The sequence below is a fragment of the Mandrillus leucophaeus genome, unplaced genomic scaffold (assembly GCF_000951045.1).
Source record: "Mandrillus leucophaeus isolate KB7577 unplaced genomic scaffold, Mleu.le_1.0 Scaffold683, whole genome shotgun sequence".
NCBI classification, from domain to species: Eukaryota; Metazoa; Chordata; class Mammalia; order Primates; family Cercopithecidae; genus Mandrillus; species Mandrillus leucophaeus.
This window is the reverse complement of record NW_012107397.1, coordinates 424,612-446,879: the sequence shown is the minus strand read 5'-3', so window position 1 is coordinate 446,879 and position 22,268 is coordinate 424,612. Positions and strand designations below refer to the sequence as shown.

Below are 22,268 nucleotides of genomic sequence, written 5' to 3'. Positions count from 1 at the left end.
TCTCGGGAGGCTGAGGCAGGAGAAACGCTTGAACCCAGGAGGCAGAGGTGGCAGTGAGCCAAGATTGCACTACTGCACTCTAGCCTGGCGACAGAGACTCTGTCCCAACCACCTCCCCACCAAAAAAATAAAAATAAAATAATTCAGTGTTCCCTACAGTTTTAAGCAGGTGATGGAATTATGATACTATCTCAAGCAGGAAAAATGAATATATATGCTATACAGTGTTTGCACACAATATCACAGTCACGACCATAGGTAATTACAAAGGTTTAAGAATACATGCTGAGATCAGTTCTTAACAAAGGTTAACAATACATTACTTTAGTAACAATATTTTTTGTTTTCATACCCCTTGACACTCTTTAAAAAAGTATTGATGTGTCCAAGAATTTCCTGTGGGTTGTATCTTCCAGTGTTTGTCATATTACAAATTAAACCTGAGACCATTTATTTATTTATTTTAATTGTTTTACCTCACCTGGACCATGTGAAACCTAAGCCCTTTTAAAAACAAAAATGTACGAGCACATATTCCATTATCCATAACCCCTCAGAACAATGATTTGATTGCATATTATTTAGCCTCTGGAAAATCCCATGAGTATCTTTCAATAAAAATGTTAATATTTCTACATATGAAATTTCAAGCTTGATATTTTCAAGATTGACTTTTGCAGTTGAATAATTTCTGACATGTGTATGTATACACACACACAGAAAAGTGTAAAATTAGTCTCATATAAGGGGTATGTGTGTATCAGTGTCACATAAAACCAGGCTAATTTTATGTTTATTAGTCATAATCATCTTCCTCATCTTCATCTTCCTCAGATTCTTCATTCTCAGCTGCAAGTAGAACTGCTTCTTGTGCAGCCCTGAAAGCTTGCTCCTCCTCCACACTGGGGTCATCCATTTCTGTAATTTCTGGTCCACTGGGGTATTCTTGATAAACTGGTGGTGGAACTGGGGGTGTATAATTGTCTGGACTATATTTATGACCCCAACCTATGTAGAAATTTTCAAATTTTCTGTAAGTAAAAAAAAAAAAAAAAGAGGAAAGAAAAAAAGATCATTATATAATTTCTCAGAAAAATGGACCCTTCTGTAATATTAAAGTACTTAGAATATCATGGTCCTATAATTTAAAAAGCAATACATGTAAAATGCTAGAAGTAAAATATTCCTCAGTGATTTTTCTACCACAGGAAATTGTTTTCATTCAAACTGCTTAAGCTGGTTAAAAAAAAATTGTGGGACTAGACACTGTTAAAATGTACCCTACACCTAGACCACAAGCAAAAGCCTTTCTTCCTTCAATTATTTTCAGGGGAGGAAAAAAAAAGTTATTACCTTCCACAAAGTTAGGAAGATTTAAAAATAGCTAACCCTGCAGACCCTACCTGGGCAAGGAGTTGGGCTTGTAGTTAGAAACCTATGTGTTACTTTTTTTAGGTATGACCATAGGCAATCACAAAGAGTTTACCTGGCACACCAGACTTGGAGTACAATGCATTGCTGTCTTTACGGGAAGTTGCAGTCAAGGATGCTGGCCCCTTTGGCTAGTCATGCTCTTCAATGTTTGCATTCCTAGACCAAGTGCTTCCATTCCTAGGTCTCTTTATCTGAGGCCTTCAGCAGAGACCTTTCCAGCCCCTCCTTTCTCTGCTCTCTGTGCTCAGCACTTTTTCACTTCCAGCCCCTCTCATCCTCCTCTTGGTCTCCAGGTCTGTAAAACTGCAGGAGCCATTTGAGGATTCCCTTGTCAATGAGATGACCCCAGCACCTCCACATCTATGATAGCCATATCTGTGCTGATCCACCTGACTCTCCACTAGAGGGTCATTCCATGGGGGAAAATGGAACGGGGATGTCAAAGCTTTCTCTTGCTTATACTATCACAGTAAATGATTGAAGGCTTAACTCTCATTTTTAGCTTGTTGTGCTTTAATGGCTACTCTAACACCTGGCTGCTCAGCTTTCTCTCCAGATAAGCTAAGCTTCTGACACTGGGTTATTAGGAAAGAAATGGAAACATAAGACAAATAGAAGTATATGTTCTAGGTAAGGGATAAAATTATTTTCAGTGTCCTCTTGATCTTAATTCCTTTGAAAGCGATAGCCTATTTTAATTATCTTTTATCAAGATTTCCAACAAAAATGATCTGAGATTTAAACTAATTTAAATACAGCTTAGAAATACCTCCATTAATCTTCTAAGTGAATGAATAAGTCATTACCCAAATAATCATTGATGAAAAACCATATTTTATTTCAACAAACTGATAATTAAGATGAAAGGGTAGAAGTCCGAATTACTACTTAATGTCCTGAATTTGATGTTTTATTGTGTATCACAGATGTTATTTTAATAAATTTTATGCCAAACACACATAATATGCCAAAGATGCATTAAAACGATAGTAGTGGCCAGGCATGGTGGCTCAAACATGTAATCCCAGCACTTTGAGAGGCCGAGGAGGGGTGAATCATGAGATCAGGAGTTTGAGGCCAGCCTGGCTAACATGGTGAAACCTCGTATCTACTTAAAAAAACAAAAATACAAAAATTAGCTGGGCACAGTGGTGCATGCCTGTAATCCCAGCTACTGGGGAAGCTGAGGCAGGAGAATAGTTTGAACCCAGGAGGCGGAGGTTGCAGTGAGCTGAGATCATGCCACTGCACTCCAGCTTGGGTGACAGAGCAAGACTCTATCTCAAAAAAAAACAAAACAAAACAACAACAAGAAAACAATGATAGTAGCTTAACATTGTAGTGGTTATTTATAATTTCCAGAGCTTAACTAATCACAGAAATGGCTTTATAAGTGGTCAGATACTTACTTGCCATTGGAGAAGGCATATGCTCCAGGCCAAAGGTTGGATTGAAGGACTGCAATAGCATATTGTGGAATGAGATTTGAGGATAACCGTGTTGTCCAAGGGGGTATATTCTGAATCTCTGGAACCCAAAGAGAAATGCAAAAGCTTAATTCCTGACTAGACAAGAATCTACTGTGTAAGCTATTTTTTTAAATCCACACATGCATGCACAAACACAGATACACACATATTTGATATAGAAAGGAAAAACAGCAGCAGCTTAACAAAATCAGGAGGGTACTTCATGAATGTTTTGGAACAATGGAATTTGAAATATATATCTCCATTTTTGCAACCAAGACAAGAAGTTTTATTAAGGGAAAGGAGGCTTGTGTGGTAGAGTGAGTAGTATTTGATGGCCTAATGAAAGTTATATTATTATTAAATGAGATCAAGGGTTGCAAGCACAAATACTCCAAAACTGAAGGGAAAGAAATAATATAGGAATGAGAGTAGAGTTTTTAAAAACCAGGACCAAGAATATTTATGCCATTTGTTTATGGTCCGCAGAATGCAAGACAAGAATAATAAAGGAGACAATTGTCAACATTTCCAGAAAGCGCTACAGCCAACTTATGTTTCCTCTCTACATGACTCCTTCAACCTCTGTCAGACAACATTGATGTGGCCAGCTATATTCTTCACTCCCTATCATCCCAGAACACAAATGGGAAGAGGATGAGACCTTGGCTCTTGTTCACTTTTTAGAGCTTTCCAACTCTCATATTTACTATATAACGCACATAGTATATTATGTTGTTTGTGTGTGTGTGATAATAGTTATGTAAAATAACCTAAATCTTCAGAGATTGATGTCAAAAGAGGAGGCCCCACTTCCTGTTCTATGTAGTCAGGCTCTTCTTTTTCTTCATCTTCTTCCTCTCCTTCCTCCTCCTCTTCCTCGTTTTTTTGTATGGAGTTGAACCAATTACAGCGACCCTAGGAATGAATGTTACAAGATTTAGTAGTCTAATGGGGACCTTAAAATTTCAGAACATTCATTTGAATTGATCAGGATGAAGTGTCACTCTGGGAATTTAATCGATTATTCATTCATTCATTCTATGTACATTTTCCAAGTGCTAGTTTCATCTAGGTTGTTTCAAGGAAAAAGCCATGCTATTTATTTTGAGAATTTGCCAAATTCTTGAAGTCACAGAATGTGTATTTTAAAATTATCACTTACATTTTAAAATTAGCAGAACCTTAGTGAAAAAGGTAAGAGTGTTATTTTACTGGTTTGTGGTAAATAATCTATGAGAGAGCTGAAGCTATTATGATAATGATTATTAACAATAACATTTAAATGTGGTAATAAGATTATTTATGGAGGTTTAGGGTTTATAATGTCTCATTTAGTTAACTTTTATGTAGAGAAAGCTAAGAGTATCTCTTATCTAGATCAAAGTATAATGAAGATTTTCTACCTGCAGATGAGGTAGTATAGCACAAGGGTTAAGTGGATGCACTGGGTCCATTCTGTGCAGTCTCACATCTGATTCTGTTCCTTATTAGCTATGTTCCTTTTGTCACATTTCCTAAACTCTCTGTTTCTATGTCCCCATCTGAAAATTGAGGATAATAATACTGTTTCATGGGGTTGTTGTAAAGATTAAATCTTATACACACACACACAAACACATGCACATCTGGAACAATAGGTGTTACATAACTGCTATATAGCACTGTTACTTTGTTTTTTGTTTTTGTTATAATCCCTTACTGTTCTTGACATAAAAGCTACATGTATTATAGAGATAAAATTAAAGAACTGTTTTCAAAATTAATGTACCCATCTATATTAAACATATAAAAAAAATTGCGTAATTGCAGAACACACAAATCTAAATCTGTACATCATTTGTCAAATGTTCCACAGAAGAATGTGTTTTATTTTCAAATAGAAAATGTGTTTGGAGATCCCTGGGACCTTCAGTTATATAGACAATTATATAGACACCGGAATTTTATATTACTCTGCATTTTTGGCTGTGTTTTTCATTATCTCTTTTCCTGCCTATTAAATAGAATCCAAAGGCCTTTATTTTGTATATCTTCATGCATTATAGTGATAATTTAATGAATATTTGCTTAATTACCTGATAGATTGAGAACTGCAAAGCTCCTACCTGAGAGAGAATATGCTGTACATGATGAACCCAATTGGATAGGGATTCTACTAGATCAATCACTTGGATGCCTTCGAAATCAGGGTTTTCCTCAAAGCTGTTTTGCCCACCTTCTACCTCTTCTTCTTCCTCTCCTTCCTCTTCACCAAACTGATAAAATCCTAGAGGACTGACGTGGGTTCCTGCTGAAATTCGGGCAATTTGCGCTCGTAAATAATTACTCTCATTTCCTGGGAAAGGTGGGTAGCTTATGATGGGAGCATCCAATCGCCCAGTGAAAAATTTCTTGATTTTTCTTGCAATTACAATTTGTGCAGGTATAACTGGTGGTAACTTCACCCATGGTCTTCCTGGTTCATTGCAAACAAAATAGACATATTTGTTGGCACCTGTTCTACTTTCTTCTTTTGGTATAGCCTGTGGGGCCTTGTAAAAGGATTTTGGCAATTCATCTTCCTCATCTTCATCAGCTACACTTTCTCCATTGTCCCTCTCTTCAGCCACATCTTCCTCTTCCACTTCCTCTTCATCTTCCCCCTCACGAAACTCCACTTCAGCTACAATATAATTCATTTCCAGACCCAAGATCTTTCCCCAGAAGCGGCATCTTTGGATTGGGTGGGTGTCAGTAAGCTGTTTGAGGGCAAGAAATATGCGGTAGGTCTCATCTGTGCCCAAACCAACTCCAGCTTGTTCAAAATAAAAAGCTGACTCCATTACATTTGGAAGAGCGTTTTCTGCCTGCGGAAACAAATGCTGTGGTTAAAATTTATCGATAAGACAAATGCTTGCTTCCCTTGCCTTTTTTATGTATCTTGATATTCTACTTTCTCCACCACTTCTTTGACATTTCTCTCAAGATTTAGATCAAATTGGCTGGGCACGGTGGTTCACACCTGTAATCCCAGCACTTTGGGAGGCTGAGGTGGGTGGATCACCTGAGCTCAGGAGTTCAAGACCAGCCTGGCCAACATGGTGAGACCCCCGTCTCTAATAGAAATACAAAAATTAGCTGGGCATGGTGGTGCCTGTGTGTAGTACCAGCTACTTGGGAGGCTGAGGCAGGAGGATCACTTGAACCCAGGAGGAGGAGGTTGCAATGAGCTGAGATTGCACCACTGCATTCCAGCCTAGGCAACAGAGTGAGACTTCATGTCAAAAAACAAAAATACTTAGATCAAAGTATGATAATTCCTGAATCTCTGTTCTTCTCTCATTATTTATAAATGTAGCTTCTCTTGTATCTTATACTCATTAATGTATAATAGCTACCTTGTTTATGTACATAGGTAGAGAAAATTTAATAATCAGTATGAATAATAAAAATTCAACATTCCTGTTTTATAAAAAATATTTAAGTGACTCCCTTACTATCCTAAAATAAGATGTAGAATAACTATGTACACATATATTTAGAACAAAATATGGTTTTACATATGTCTATATTACTATATATCTTTAAAAATAATAAACATTTATTAAGTGCATGATTTTATATATATAGGACCACTAAAAATTAATATAGTATCCTGTGTAATGTAATGTATGGAATAAATAAAAGGAACATATAATAAAGTACTCATGTCTATACTTGAAGACATAATGTAGTCAGATGCTCCTCCTACTTATAATAAATTATTTTGAATTTAAAATGAGAGAAATAAAAAAATTCCACAAAAGAAATACAGAGAAATGAATAAGCAGAGTCTCAAATGAACCATAGAAACACATTTGTGAAGGCTGGGCGTGGTGGCTCACGTCTGTGATCCCAGCACTTTGGGAGGCCGAGTCAGGCAGATCACAAGCAAGACCATCCTGACTAACATGGTGAAACTCCATCTTTACTAAAAACACAAAAAATTAGCCGGGTGTGGTGGCGGGCACCTGTAGTCCCAGCTATTCGGGAGGCTGAGACAGGAGAGTGGCGTGAACCCAACAGGCAGAGCTCACAGTAAGCCGAGATCACGCCACTGCACTCCAGCCTGGATCACAGAGAGGACTCCATCTCAAAAAAAAATAGAAAAAAGAAAGAAAGAAAAAGAAACACATTTGTGAAAAAGTAGGAAAGAACTTCAACTATAGGTCAAGAAAACTTGCAAGACAAACCTTGACCCTCAAGATGAAGAACTTGAGAGCTCTGCTATTCTTACAAATGATATGCTATTATTTATATTATAATTGTAGTGTCAAAATAAGTATAATGACTTTTTAAAATCCTCATCGCCTTGATGTAGGATTGCAAAAGTCTTTCCTTGACATTTGCTGTACCTATCCTATTTGGCCCTTTAGAATTATTTCATCTTAAGTCTCTTTAATTGCTCCCTTATTTCTTGAGCTCCAAATGTTGACGTTGTTAAAATATCCTTTTCACTCATCGCATCTCTCAACACTTTATGCTTGGAAGAGTTCTCCACACCACTTCAAGTGATAAGTGGCTGTTTAAAGTTTCTTTAACTCTGATTTTCTTCCATATTCTACACATATTTCTAGCCACTTCTGATAAATTTCACTTAAGTATTCTAAAAATACCTCAGTTTAATATTTAATTCACGTTTCTCTCGAAGTTTTCTCTTTTTTCTATGTACTCTTTCTTCACCAGTGACATCTCAGTTTCTCACACCAGAAAGTTTGGTCATCTTTGTTTCCTCTGACTTCCTTGACCTTCAATATTTAAGTAGTTAGATTCCTATTGATTCTAGCACATAAAAATTTGTTGGCATTATTTCCTCCTCTTGTATTCATTTATACTGCATTAGTCACCATCCTCACTACTTGTGCTATAGCAGAAGGCTTCTAACGCTCTCCTCCCGGCCCCATTCTACCTTTCTTTTTTCATTATCTTTCATATTATGATCAGAGTTATCTTTCTAAACCAAAAGTCAGACCATGCTATTCTCTATTTAAAAACTTCTTACTGTTTACAAGAAAGAAGTTACTTATCAACGCACAAAGAACAGTCTGGCTTTAAGCACTCTGTTTGCTTCATTTCCATCAATCACTCCCTCAGACCCACACTCGACTTTTCCAAACATCAAATAATCTTTCCTGATTATTTTATTGTTCTTTTTTCTAAGAATTTAACTTCTAAGAGTCTTCACCTGGTGAACTCCTGCTTATCCTTCATGGCCCAAATGAAGTATTACCTCCACTAAAAAGCCTTGCCCAATTACCAATAGCAGAGTTAGTTGTTCCATTCTGTCATTTATCATGTTGTCAAAACAATATAATAATAATTGCTACTATTAAGTTCCTATTATAGGCCAAATCCTTTATATATACTACATCCACCCCTCAGGTTTTTGCCATTTGATTGTCCTTAAGGCTTGGAAAGTTTAGCCTCTTGCTCAAAATCACACAACTAGCAAGCTAGTTGAACTAGGATTCTAACTCAGATCTGGCTACCTCCAAAGCCCATGTTTACTCCATCAAATGAGGCTAGCTCTTTATTGCAGTAATCAAATGGCTTTCCAGTCTTTTTTGCCTTTCTCTAAATTGTAAGCAACTTAAAGTCAGAAAAGTCTTTTTCCCATGTGTATCTCAGTACTCGGAATGCAGTAGTCACATTGTGTATGAATAAATGGGTGAATGAATAAATGAATGCTGAAGACTAAGCAAATGAATTCTGGTGTGGTTAAAGGCAGGAATAAAAACATGAACACTCTAAACATGTAAGTCAGGGACAGGGTTGGTCATGTAGTTCATATTTCAATGCATCAGAGAGACCTCTCTGTCTATCTGTTCCTGCATCTTTCTACTTTCTGAGGTGGAGCTTTTAATCTTCACCTGATGACTCAGCTGTTCCAGGCTGTAAAGCCAATCTTATCCCTTATGAGGAAGATTTATGGAATCTAGTTAAAGGGCCCAGGTCCCATGATCAAAACAGCTTATTTGTATTCTCACCCCATATCCTAGTTTTAGGACGCAAAGTCCTACCTTGTAATGCTGTGCCTATAAAGGGCACCCATTCTTACCCTGAAGTCTGAAGTTTCTTTGATTAACTCCTGCATGAGAATGCCTGCCTATCTGCCTCATCTCCATATGCTGTTCGCTCCCAGACTCATCATCACTGGATATGGCTACAGAACCAACTGCCACCTTGTTGAAACTGTCCAATGTCAACTCCTTGACACCTATCACCTGTTCCTTTTGTATGAGTACTACAGATCTTACTGTCAGTTAGCTCTCTCCTCGTAGGCTGCTTAGCCTAGAGACAGCATCTACTGTCTCTCTTCTCTCTTCCCTGACAGAGTGCTATTTTGAAAATACCTTACTCCAAACATCAAATTTGAAAGTATATAGACACATCTTAAATAATCTAGTGGTAACAGAACGTAAGTTCAGCAGATGTGTACAAATTACAAGTATATGAGTATTTAGGAAACAGAATAGCCAATACTATTATGAAATATTTGAAATTAAAATTTCTTTGATATATAAGATTTTATTCTCTAATTATAGCTTTTTTCAATCTCTGTCACCAACTCCAAATATTTTCAACATTTTGTCTATGACGATTTAAAAAAGTATTTTACTCCTCTCCTCTTGTATTACGTCCCATTGATGTAATATACATAATATCAAGTCATAACATAAGGAGCTTGTCTTAGAAGAAAATACAAATGACATTAGAAGTGCTTCTGAATTTTCTAATAAATATGCAACTTGATTTAAAACCTGATTTTTAATTAGCTAACATTTATTCATTATTCAACAAATCTTTAGCAAAAGATAGCTGTACATCTAGATCTGCACCAGGCACCTTGGAGAATATAAAATGTGAAGAAATCCTTTTCTCTAATATTAAGAAACTTAGCATACAAACCTATAACAATCTGTTTTAGCTTGCAAAATACTAAAACACAGTATGATAAAACAAGAAATCCCTAATCAAGGAAATGAGTAGTGTGAAATGAGGTTGACTAAAGAAGGCTTGAAGATACTTTCCAAAAATAAGATGCAAATACTATGTAAGAAGCTATAAAGGCCAGGTGCAGTGGCTCACTCCTGTAATCCCAACATTCTGGGAGGCCAAGGTAGGCAGATCACTTGAGGTCAGGAGTTTGAGACCAGCCTGGTCGATATGGCGAAACCCCATCTCTACTAAAAATACAAAAATTAGCTGGGCATGGTGGCACGTGCCTAAAGTCCCAGCTACTCAGGAGGCTGAGGGAGGAGAATCGCTTGACCCTGAGAGGTAGAGGCTGCAGTGAGCCAGGATCGTGCCATTGTACTCCAAGCCTGGGCACCTGTCTAAAAAAAGAAAAGCTATAAAATACAGTTGGTATGAATTTAAAGCCACAGCTATTCATCCCAAATAAAATCCTAAGATTTAATTATTAAAATTTATAGTAGTGACTTACTATTTCATCTTCCAATTCTTGGTCAACTCCTTCCAAATGTCCCTGGAGAAAAAGAGCCTTTTGCTTTTCTGCTATTTCATATGTTGGAAGCATCTCATTCTCATTGTGGAGTGCATCAAATTTTTTACTAAAATGTGCCATCTTCACATCTTGGCTAATATTTTCAAAGATGTCGACAGCATTTTCAGGACGCTCATTTAATATCTTGGTCAACATATTAGAAAGATGATCATATCTATCCAAACAGAAAATTCCAGATAATATACATGTCAAGAGCATTTGAAGAAGCATTTTTCTTTGACATTTCTGAGGTCATTAGATAAATATAGACGTTAAATGAAAAACAAAAAAAGAAAAAATATAGCTTAGGTCAATTAATAGAAAGTAGGCAATTATTGAACAGCTATTTGCAGACTCAGTTAGTTTGTTTTTAGGGAACTTCAATAACTGAAAGTCTTCAGAGATTTTCAGTGGATAACACTTAAGGTAGTTTTTACTATGCCAGAAATAACTTATCCTAGAGTTTTCCTCAGGAAATGATTCTAATATAATAAGGATGTTTAAGTTATTAAAGAAAAACATTTTAGAGCATGATACATATTCCACATCAGGCACATTTTCACATTTTATTTCTGAAATTACAATCTTTTGGTTATATATTTAAAAGTGATTAACATTATTTTTCACTGTTTACTATAACTTCTTTTCCATTCCCCTTCCCCTGCCCTCACCCAATCCAATTTGATTTCTAATCCTGTTGACTCTGTCTTTAAGATCGGTTCTGTTTCTTTCCATTTTTTTAAGCCAATTGGTACTTCAGTGTTTCTCAGAGCATCTTGCATTTCATATTGTAACATCCACTTACACACAACAAAAAAGTGCCATTAAATATTACTTACCTTTATTGAAATGTGATACAATCTAACATTTTGTTCTATTCTATTACAAACACTGCCCTAGATTTTTATTTCACAACTGAATTAGTGAAATTGCCTCTATCCTCTCAGTAATTTATTACATTTTATATAGAACTGCTAGTGTTTGCTTTTTCAAATACCAGAATTACAAAGTGAATGTTAAGAGGCCAAAATGTCTGTCAAAGTGTTCCTGTGTCCTGTCAAAGTGCTCTTTTCTTGAGAAAAAACTCCTCTGTTCGATGTGGAAATTTGTATAAATTGCTTCTCTGGTGGATACGCATTGTATGTCTCCAACTTTGTTTCTAATTATTAGTTCATTTAGACCTTCTAATAAAATTACTTTCATATATTTGCTAAGTTCTACCTGGGAGCTTTTGCTTGCTGTGAACCATATATATAATTTCTCTGAAAAAATAATTTAAAACTCCTTTCATTCTTAGGGACTTAGCACTCAAGTCATTCCCCAAAATCATCCTTCCCCGATTCAGAGGGTTCTTCCTGAGAACAATGATATGCTGCTCTGAAATGTTATTACATTATATATTTCCTATTCAGCAACTGCAGTAGGTTCTTCACGGCCAAGATTAGGATTTTGTATATCTCCTCTCTTATTATAGTGAAACAAAATAAACAGTTTTTCAATAATTGCCTACTTTCTATTAATTGACCCAAGCTGTATTTTTTGCTTTTTCTTTTTCATTTAATGTCTATATTTATCTAATGACCTCAGAAATGTCAAAGAAAAATATGTATATTATATGGGAGATCAATGTAAAGGGCAGTTAAAAATATTATACAGTATTTGAAGAATATAAAATTCCTTCCTCAAATAATTCTTGTAAATGAACAGAAATGTTTTGACTAGGAGTTTCTTTAAAACTTCATCAAGCTTCCTTAATATTCATGCACTGTTGAAACTCATGGAGAAGGCTGGGCGCAGTGGCTGCCTGTAATCCCAGCACTTTGGGAGCCAGAGGTGGGTGAACCACCGGAGGTCAGGAATTTACGACCAGCCTAACCAACATGGTAAAACCCCGTCTCTATTAAAAAAACAAAAATTAATCAGGTGTGGTGGCAGGCACCTGTAATTCCAGCTACTTGGGAGGCTGAGTCAGGAGAATCACTTGAACCCGGGAGGCGGAGGTTGCAGTGAGCTAGATCATGCTACTGCACTCCAGCATGAGTGACAAAGTGAGACTCCGTCTCGAAAAGAAAAGAAAAAGAAAACTCATGGAGAAGACTCCAGACGAAAAACACTGTTGGTTATCGGGCAATAGCCGGGTTAATAATGAAAGGGTTTGATCTGCTTCAGTAGCAGATGTGGATGGCATCAAATTAGGGACTCTCAATCCAAATTTTCATTTTATTTTTCAGGTTTCAATATAATGCATATATGTGCTTTATTCAAGTCCACACCTGAAAATGCCTTTGTGTCAAATTACGAAATATATGTATTAGGTTTTAATTTACAATTATAGTTTTTTCTATTAGGGAGGATTAACAATTTATTTTTTTAATGGAAGAAAAGGAGCAAGCAATTCTTTACTATAGCCTTTTAATTCAATGACGAAAAACCATTTTCGGATTCCATATTTCAGTCAAAGACTGTTTAAATTGCCATGAAAAATAGCTTTTATGGCTGTCAAATTAGATCTGCATATAAGAGATGGAGTTAGTCATCTTTTACTAAACAATTTTGAACTGCAGGCACTAAAGTACTTAGAGGATAGCAGTGAATATTATGGAAGACATTCACTTATTACCTCAGAGACAGCATTTGGAAATAAAATTAAATTTAGATATGTAAGTAATATCAATTATAAAATATAAAATAATTCAATAAAGAAAAATTTCTCATGTTTTTGCATTCAGTTTTAAATTGTTAGTGAACTCACAAGTATTTGTAATGTATTCCTTTGCAATTTTAATAGTTTGTAAATTCATGCTTGTTATCTAACATAGGGCAATATGTCAAGAAGTTTATATCAGAAATTCAAGTAGAATCCACTACAGGGTAGCAAATTACATTCTTGCAGCTTAAGTAAATTGTAGTTTAAAATATTAACTAATAGGCTGGGTGTGGTGGCTCACGCCTGTAATCCCAACACTTTGGGAGGCAGAGGCAGGCGGATCATGAAGTCAGGAGATCGAGACTATCCTGGCTAACACAGTGAAACCACGTCTCTACTAAAAATACAAAAAAAAAAAAAAAAATTAGCTGGGTGTGGTGGCGGGCACCTGTAGTCCCAGCTACTCGGGAGGCTGAGGCAGGAGAATAGCGTGAACCTGGGAGGCAGAGCTTACAGTGAGCCAAGATCGTGCTACCGCACTCCACCCTGGGGGACAGAGCGAGACTCTGTCTCAAAAAAAAAAAAAAATTAACTAATAAATAGTATTTCAAACTGATCTCACATTTCATGAGATTTCTCACATCATACATTAATGTTTTTATTCATTAGACTTTACAATTTTATCTCCTATATTTTAAAGCCTAGTAATAGCTGTAAATATTTGCCACAATGTATACTCAGTAGGCATTTAATTAATATTTACTGATTAATCAGGAAGCACCCCAATAGATTATGGTGAAAACTTGGGAATTATGATTTATATACATTGGTTTTCATGCATAGTTTCTGACTCGTAAGTCTCATACCACTTTTCATTTCTCCCCAAGATAGGCCTTAGAAACTGAAAGTATACTCTAACCTTTCTCCACGTCTGGCCATAATGAAATTCTCTAACCTACTTTGTCTGATTGACGGTCATAAGACCCGCATTTCAAAAGAGGTCCTGCTCCATATCAAGGAGGAAAGAATGCTCCACAGAGAGGCCAAGAAGAATCTGGATAGGCCTTGCTGGGTCTCCCCACTCAGTCTCTTAGCATTAGATTATACCCCTATAAGTCACGTTTCTACACAGTCATCAATCATGCCTATCCAATAACATCTCCATAAAAGACCCAAGAGAACAGGTTTCGGGGAGCGTCTGCCAGCTGAGCACATGGAGGTTGCTGGAGGGTGGCCTTCCCAGAGAGGGCATGGAAGCTTTGCACTCCCTACCCAATACCTCTTCATATGCATCCTTTGTAATATCCTTTATAATAAACCAGTAATATTAGTGTTTCCCTGAGTTCTGTGAGCCACTCTAGCACATCAGTCGAACCCAAGGAGGGAGTTGTGGGATCCCTGATTTATAGCTGGTTGGTCAGAAGCACAGGTTAATCAGCCTGGGGCTTGTGATTGGCATTGGAAGTGTGGGGAAGTCTTGTGGGATTGAGCCCTCAACCTGTGGGATCTGACGCTATCTCCAGGTGGATATGTCAGAATTGAATCAGAGGACACCTAGTTGGTGCCCACTGCAGAAGTGATTGCTTGCTTGTGGATAGGAAAACAGAACCCCAAACATTCTGTCACAGAAGTCTTCTGTGTTGAGGCTGGGCACAGTGGCTCACACCTGTAATCCCAGTTACTTGGGAGGCTGAGGTAGGAGAATCACTTGAACCCAGGAGGCAGAGGCTGCAATGAGCCGAGATGGTGCCACTACGCTCCAGCCCAGGCGACAAAGCAGACTCCGTCTCAAAACAAAGACAAAACCAACAGCAACAACAAGAAGTCTTCTATGTTGGTTGTTGTAGAGTGAAAGAACATAAAAAGCATTCATTTCTTCTTACTCAATTAATAGTTGCTGGCATTGTGCTACCACTAAGTATATAGTGGTATACAAAATTCCGAGTCCCTACCCTCTGGGGGCCTGCAATCTAGTGGGAGAGTCAGATAATCAAATATAAGTCTATCTCTCTGTATATACAACTATAAATGACATTAAATGCTATGAAGGAAAAGAATAAGCTTTTTAGTAGTGTTCCATGGAAGTTGAGTTCCGACGAATGAGGAGCCAGCCAGACAAAGACTTAGAAAAGAAGCCTTCTGGGCCCAGGGAACAGCCATGGGGCTGGAGCTGAGTGATGAAGGGAGAGGTAAGAGTCTGTAAGTGTTGTCAGCCACTGGAATCTTGAGCAAATTAGGTTCTCCATGACTTGGTCTCCTCATTTACAAAAACAAATGAGTTGTATTAGATGTTTTCTAAAATCCCTTCTAGCCCTAAAATACTATTGACCCTATCATTATGTAACTCTGGAAGCAAAAATCTATAGAAATCTACACTGTCGTAAGTTCTAAAATTAAAGCTATAATGGGATGGGCAGAACATATGTAGACTATTGATCATCACATTTTAAGAGACTTGGATAAAATGGCATGTGTTCCAGGTGGCTTGTATAGTGACCAGTTCTCCTAGTTTGTGAGGACTAAGGGGTTTCTTAGGATAAAGAACTTTCAGCGCTCAGCCAAACTGAGATGGTGGTCACCCTAGCACAGCCTGGGTTGGGAACTCAAAAGCCATGGAAGCCATAGCATCTACAGATGAGAGACATATGATTGCTTTCACTGGTAGACAGTTATTTTTCACAAGTATCCTGGAGAGATGCTTGGACTTTATGGTCTTTATGATATCTTTCAAGCCCGAGACTCCATAATTCCTAAGTTTTATTTATTGTGTGTGCCTAGGATCTTTGAAGAAGCTGCACGAAAAGCAAAAAAAAAAAAAAAAAAAAAAAAAAAAAAAAAAAAAAAAAGGTTAAGAAAAAGAAGGCATAAGAATCTCCATTAATGGCCTGTTTTGAGTCATGTGATCCAGACTTATGTCATTAACTCTCTTTTACTAATACAATCTTTTCAAATATATTTTGATTCACTCACAGAAACACACTCTCACACAGAGATACTCACATACCCTCTTGCTTTGCCAAACTTTTATCTTTTTTCCCTCTGAGACTTACAGATTAAAGCCCGACTTGCTACTAGTCTTCAGCAGGTAAGCCTTAGCATTCTGAATGGTGGTCTCAAGCATGCTGGGGGCCCCTTCGGAGCCCCCAGGGGCAGGCAGCTGTAAATCACAGTCACTGTTTGAGTCTGCCTCCTGAAAAACGTCAAATCTCAGCTCTTTCTGTTTAGCATTGTTAGAGCTCACGTCCCTTGGTCCACACAGGTGGGGTTTGGATTGCTGAGACTGTTGAAAGGTGTTTCGCTCTGATTGGCTTGTGTGAAGAGGAATTGATTCTCTTTTATCAGATGATTGTTCCAAAGGATCAGGATAAGGTGTTCCAGCTTCAGGAATCACACTCGTGGTCCTGTGTGACTGAGGTGGTGCCGCGAGGTCTTGTCTGGCCGGAGCCGGGGGAGAAGGAGTGGAAGAGGGCTCCCGCGGAGAGAGAGGAGCAGGTGATGATGTTTCTGGCCCCGCGGGGCCACCCAGAGGCGTCCTGGCTCTAGACTGGGGGCTCCAAGGACGGCTGCTTCGGGACTGGCGTCCAGTTTCTGACCCCTGCTTCGCCTCCAAGGGCTCAGACGACTCAGGCTCAGAATATTGGGGAGAAGCTGCTGTCTTTCCTTCCCATGACCGCCTTGCTTCCCCTAGTTCTTCTTGGTTTTCTTTTTCTTGCTTCGGGGAGGTTGAGTCTTCCATGGAAGCAGTTCGAGAAAAAATGTTCTGGATGAAAGGGGCGTGAAAATATGGGAGAAGGCAACTCAGTTCAGTTACTTTGCCGCGGTCTCTTAAGCGATTTCTGGGTCCTGGTTGCTCTGTAAGTTGCTGCGTCCTATCTCCATAGCAACCCCAGGCCGGGTTCCTCTCAGAAAAACACACAGCGCCCTGTTGCCGGGATTCGAGGGCGGAGACTAAGACAGAGATGAAAATCCTAGCTTTGTGATTTGGTATAATCTCGTTCTATCGCAGCCAATCCGACTTAGACTCGACCAGTCTTGCTTGGAAACTGAGAACTCCAGGTCCTGCGCCTTGAGCACAAAGCAGGAAGAATGGCGACCCCATGCGAGAGATCTTCAGGGGTCTGAGACTTTGATCCAAGTTGTGCTGTGAGGAGCGAGTGGTGCGTTAGTGGAGGGACAGTATATCCATGAAGCGTGTGTGTGGAGGGTGTGTGTGTGAGAGAGAGAGAGAAGGAAGGGAAGAAGAGAGGAAGGGAGGGCGGGAGGGAGAGAGGGAGAGAGAGGGGGAGAGAGGGCGGAAGAGACCGACCTTGGTAATCTTGGAGATGCAGGTGACAACGGGACCCCAGTGAGCTGACCATGAGAGCCCAAGTCTCACATTTAGCGTGCATCAGCTACAACCAACCAACTCTAAAGACTCGGAGAACAGACAAAGCAGTCCTTAGTTTTGTTCTTCCTGCTTATAAGGAATCTCCTGATGATTAGGCAGGATATTATACTTGAGGATAAGGCAATACAGAAAACTTATAAATAGGCAATTCGTGGGTTACTCGTTTTCAAATTAACACTAAACTATATTGGCATAATATAATTTTTATTTGATAATGTAAATGTAAATTCATAATTTTGCAATGATTTAAGGTCAAGATTATGACTATTCATTTCTAGTATGCAGTCTCCAATATGAAGAAGGTATAGAAGATTGGATCATATCTGGACTTAACTATAAACCATACATTAATTAAAGTATTTAATGTTAATTATTTGTTTTGTATTTCTTTCTCTTTTTAAATATACCAACAAATACTTGGCATTTGACAGTTTACATTGATATAACTTCTAATTAGCAAGATGTTGCTCCAAATTCTAACTTCATGGGAGAACATGATACTCCTCCATTCGGTGTGGTGAGGGAATCACAGACTAAAATAAATTTGATAAAAACTGTGTGCCCACACACAAAATGTTGAATATAACTTCTGCTGGCACAGAGATTCTTTAAAGTCAAATGTCTGGGATTTAGAATGCTCGAATTTCTAAAAACAAAACATTAAAATATAGTAGAACAATAAATTCTGAGGTCTTTTGGTAATTGGTGCAAGAAGTTAGCATTTTTCCCCCTTAATTTCTCCCTTGCAGCTGGCAAGCTGTAATGGAGGCTTTTTTTTTTTTTTCTTTGAAAGACAAGCCAGAGGGCCAGGTGTGGTGGCTCATGCCTGTAATCCCAGCACTTTGTCTTTTTTCATGCAGGTAATCCCAGCACTTTTGTCTTTTTTCTTTGAAAGACAAGCCAGAGGGCCAGGCGCAGTGGCTCACGCCTGTAATCCCAGCACTTTGAGAGGCCAAGGCAGGTGGATCACCTGAGGTCAGGAGTTTGAGACCAGCCTGGCCACCATGGCAAAACCCCATCTCTACAAAAATACAAAAATTAGCTGGGCATTGTGGCTAGTGCCTGTAATCCCAGCTACTCTGGAGGCTGAGGCAGGAGAATTGCTTGAACCCAGGAGGCAGAGGTCACAGTGAGCTGAGATCGTGCCACTGCACTCCAGCCTGGATGACAGGCCTGGACTCCAGCCTGGGCAACAGACTGGAGTCAAAAAAGCCTGTGTCAAAAAAAGAAAGAGAGAGAGAGAGAGAGAGAGAGAGAGAAAGAAAGAAAGAAAGAGAGAAAGAAAGAAAAGACAGACAAGCCAGAGAAGGGTAGTAGGGCCAGGAGAAAGAACGCATGAAGGAACAGATGTAGCTTGCTTATCTCTCCAGTTTAGGAGTGAAGAGCAACTGAAAGGAAGAACATAACTGTCCGTTATTATTCCTGCTTCATTTTCAGTCCAGAGCTTTATCTTGACTCTTGACTCTTGACAAAGCTTTATCTTTGATTTGACTTTGACAAATCCTAAATTTGCTTCTTACTGTTCTTAAGATAAAGACTAAAGCTCTTAGCCTACTTATGTTCTCAGTTTTGTATTAAGCTTCATATAATGCTGACCTCATAAAAATGGGTTGAGAAGTGTTTCCTCGTTTTCTGTTTTCTGGAATAGATTATCTAGAACTGGTGTCATTTCTTTAAATGTTTAGTAAAATTTACAGTGAAACTGTATGAGTTTGGAGACTTTTATTTTAAGTGGTTTTTAAACTGCAAATTCAAACTTTTAAGTTGTTATAGGACTGTTCAGATGATCTCTTTCATCTTGGATGCATATTGGTAGTTTGCAATTTTAAAGGATTTTATGCATTTCATCCAAGTTGTTGAACTTAACGTTTGCAGAGTTCTTTGCAGTATTCCATTCTCATCCTTTTAATGTTTCCGGGATCTATAGTGATAGCTCCTCTTCCACTCTTGATTTTGATAATTTGCCCTCTTTTTTTTTCTTTGTCTTATTAGAGGTCTATCAATCTTACTGGACACTGTTAAAATTAGCTTTGGGTTTTATTTATTTTCTCTATTATTTTTGTTTTCAATCTCATTGATTTCTGTTCTTATTTGTTTGCTTCTCTTTACTTTGTATTTATTTTGCTCTTGTTTTGCTAATGTCTTGAAGTGGAAACTTGGATTATTGATTTGAGATTTCTTTTTTTTTCTCTGATGTAAGTGTCTAGTGTTTGGTGGTTGTTGTTGTTGTTGTTGTTTTGAGACTCAGTCTCACTCTGTCACCCAGGCTGGAGTGCAGTGGCACAATCCTAGCTCACCGCAATCTGCATCTCCCGGGTTCAAGCAGTTCTCCTGCCTCAGCCTCCCGAGTAGCTGGGATTACAGGTACCCACCATCACACCCAGCTAATTTTTGTATTTTTAGTAGAGATGGGGTTTCACCATGTTGGCCAAGCTGGTCTCAAACTTCTGACCTCCAGTGATCCACCCACATCAGCCTCCCAAAGTGCTGGGGATTACAGTTGTGAGCCACCGTGCCTGGCCCTAAGTGTCTAGAGTTTTACATATTCCTTTTAAACATTCATTTTTACATTTTTATTTTTATTTTAAGTTCTGGGCTACATGTGCAGGATGTGCAGGTTTGTTACATAGGTAAACATGTGCCATGGTGGTTTGCTGCACCTATCAACACATCACCTAGGTATTAAGCCCAGCATGCATTAGCTATTTTTCTTAATGCTCTCCTTCCTCACCCTCCACCTCCTAACAGGCCTCAGTGTGTGTCATTCCCCTCCCTGTGTCCGTGTGTTCTTATTGTTCAGTTCCCACTTATAGGTGAGAGCATATGGTGTTTGGTTTTCTGTTACTGCATTAGTTTGCTGAGGGTAATTGCTTTCAGTTCCATCCATGTCCCTGCAAAGGACATGATCTCATTCCTTTTTATGGCTGCGTAGTATTCCATGGTATATATGTGCCACATTTTCTTTATCCAGTCTATCACTGATAGGCATTTAGGTTGATTCCATGTCTTTGTTATTGTGTATAGTGCTGTTATGAACATACACATGTATCTTTGTAATAGAATTATTTATATTCCTTTGGGTATATACCCAGTAATGAGATTGCTGGGTCAAATGGTATTTCTGTTTCTAGATTTTTGAGGAATTGCCACACTGTCTTCCACAATGGTTGAGCTAATTTACATTCCCACGAATAGTGTAAAAGCATTCCTATTTCTCTGCAACCTCACCAGCGTCTGTTATTTCTTGACTTTTTAACAATTGCCATTCTGACCGGCATGAAATGGTATCTCATTGTGTTTTTGATTTGCATTTCTCTAAGGATCAGTGATGTTAAGCTTTTTTTCATATGTTTGTTGGCTGCATGAATGTCTTCTTTTGAGAAGTGTCTGCCCTTTAAACATTATTTCAGCTGTATCCAACAGATTTTGATATGTCATTTCCTTTTAATTCAGTCCAATATATACTATTTAAAATTTCCATTAGACTTTCTCATCGAGCTGTGAGTTATTTTTAAGTGTGTTATTTAATTTTTGAGAGTTTGGAGATTTTCTTTTTTTTATGATTAATTTATATGTAATTCCATTATTGTCAGAGAATATACTTTGTATGATGCTATATTAACGTTAAATTTCTGATTTTGGATTTATTTTCTGTGGCATTCACACAGCTTCTTAAATCTGTATGTTTATGTTTTTCGCCAAATTTTAAAATGTTTCAGCCACGATTTTTTTTAAAAAATGTGTTTCTATTCCACACTCATTCTTTTGCTTTTTTGCCCCAGTGACATAAATGTTAGATCTTTTGTTGCCTTTCCACAGATCCCTGAGTTTCTGATCATTTGTTTCATCTATTTTCCTTATGATGCTAAATTATATAACTTCTATTGACCTATCTTCAAGATCATTGGTTATTTCTTCTTTTGTTTTCATTCTGCTTTTGAGCCCATCTAGTGAGTTTTTAAAAATTTGTTATATTTTTCCATTGTGAAATTTTTTAAATGATTATTTATATCTTTAATTTATTTGCTGAGGCTTTCTATTTTTCCATTTGTTTTAAAGGTGTTTATAATTGCTTCTTGGAGTATTTTGATGATGACTGCTTTAAAATCTTTGTTAGGGAATTCCAACATTTGTGCCATCCTGGTGTTAGCATTTGTTGTCATTTTTCATTCAAGTTGAGGATTCCTGGGTTTTTGGTATGACAAATACTTTTGGATTTTATCCTATATATTTATATTTTTGGAGACTGTGGTTCCTACATAAATCTTCTATTTTAGTAGACAGTCAACTTTCCTAAACTCATAACATATGTCCAATCCAATTTTGTGAGCTATAGTTTGAAAGTCAATTTAGTTTTCAAAACCTATGAAATAAAATTCTGATCTGCCTCTCTATGTGCTACTCAGAGGTCAATTTAAAACATGAGCCGTATTCACCCTGTCATTCAGTTCTTATACCCTTTGTTGTGTTGATTCTTTTTTATTTTATGCATGAATCACTTAGTGTTTGCTTAGTAATTTATATACAGGTTTAAAAAATTCACCCTCCAACCCCATTGGGACTCCCCTGTGTACTCTTTACCTCATTCTGTAATGGGGAGGGGATGGTGTGTGCAACCTCTTTGCAACCGTTCACTTAACGCAGAATGGGAAAGAGAGAAACAGACGCTGCCTCTGCTCCTGTTAATGCAGGGTGGAGACAACTGACAGGACTCTACCTCACAGTCTTAAAAAGGCTCAGTGTGTGTGGCAGGGGATAGGATGCCACCTCTGTTTGTGCTCATGTAGAGTAGGGACAGTTAAA

General features: G+C 37.9%; 1 protein-coding gene across 2 annotated transcripts; it reads right to left on the bottom strand.

Annotated features, from left to right (window-relative positions):
- Nucleotides 1–257: 257 nt before the first annotated feature.
- RSPH4A (radial spoke head 4 homolog A (Chlamydomonas)) lies at nt 258–16,965 on the bottom strand. Of its 2 annotated transcripts, XM_012002334.1 has the most exons (6): nt 16,129–16,965; nt 10,372–10,606; nt 5,012–5,752; nt 3,677–3,821; nt 2,844–2,961; nt 258–1,031 (listed from the first exon to the last, which is right to left on the bottom strand). In XM_012002334.1, the coding sequence occupies exons 1-6, from the start codon at nt 16,812–16,814 to the stop codon at nt 797–799; spliced, it is 2,160 nt and encodes a 719-aa protein (XP_011857724.1). In that variant the 5' UTR covers nt 16,815–16,965; the 3' UTR covers nt 258–796. The 2 variants fall into 2 exon arrangements, with proteins under 2 accessions (XP_011857724.1, XP_011857725.1); XM_012002335.1 differs by lacking the exon at nt 3,677–3,821.
- Nucleotides 16,966–22,268: the final 5,303 nt, after the last annotated feature.

Coding starts and splice junctions, on each gene's coding strand:
- RSPH4A (XM_012002334.1), bottom strand. CDS start 16,814: ATGGAAGACTCAACCTCCCCGAAGCAAGAAAAAGAAAACCAAGAAGAA. Junction 5,753..10,371: donor AAGAATTGGAAGATGAAATA/GTAAGTCACTAC, acceptor TTGTTTCCGCAG/GCAGAAAACGCTCTTCCAAA. Junction 2,962..3,676: donor ATCAATCTCTGAAGATTTAG/GTTATTTTACAT, acceptor TTTGGGTTCCAG/AGATTCAGAATATACCCCCT.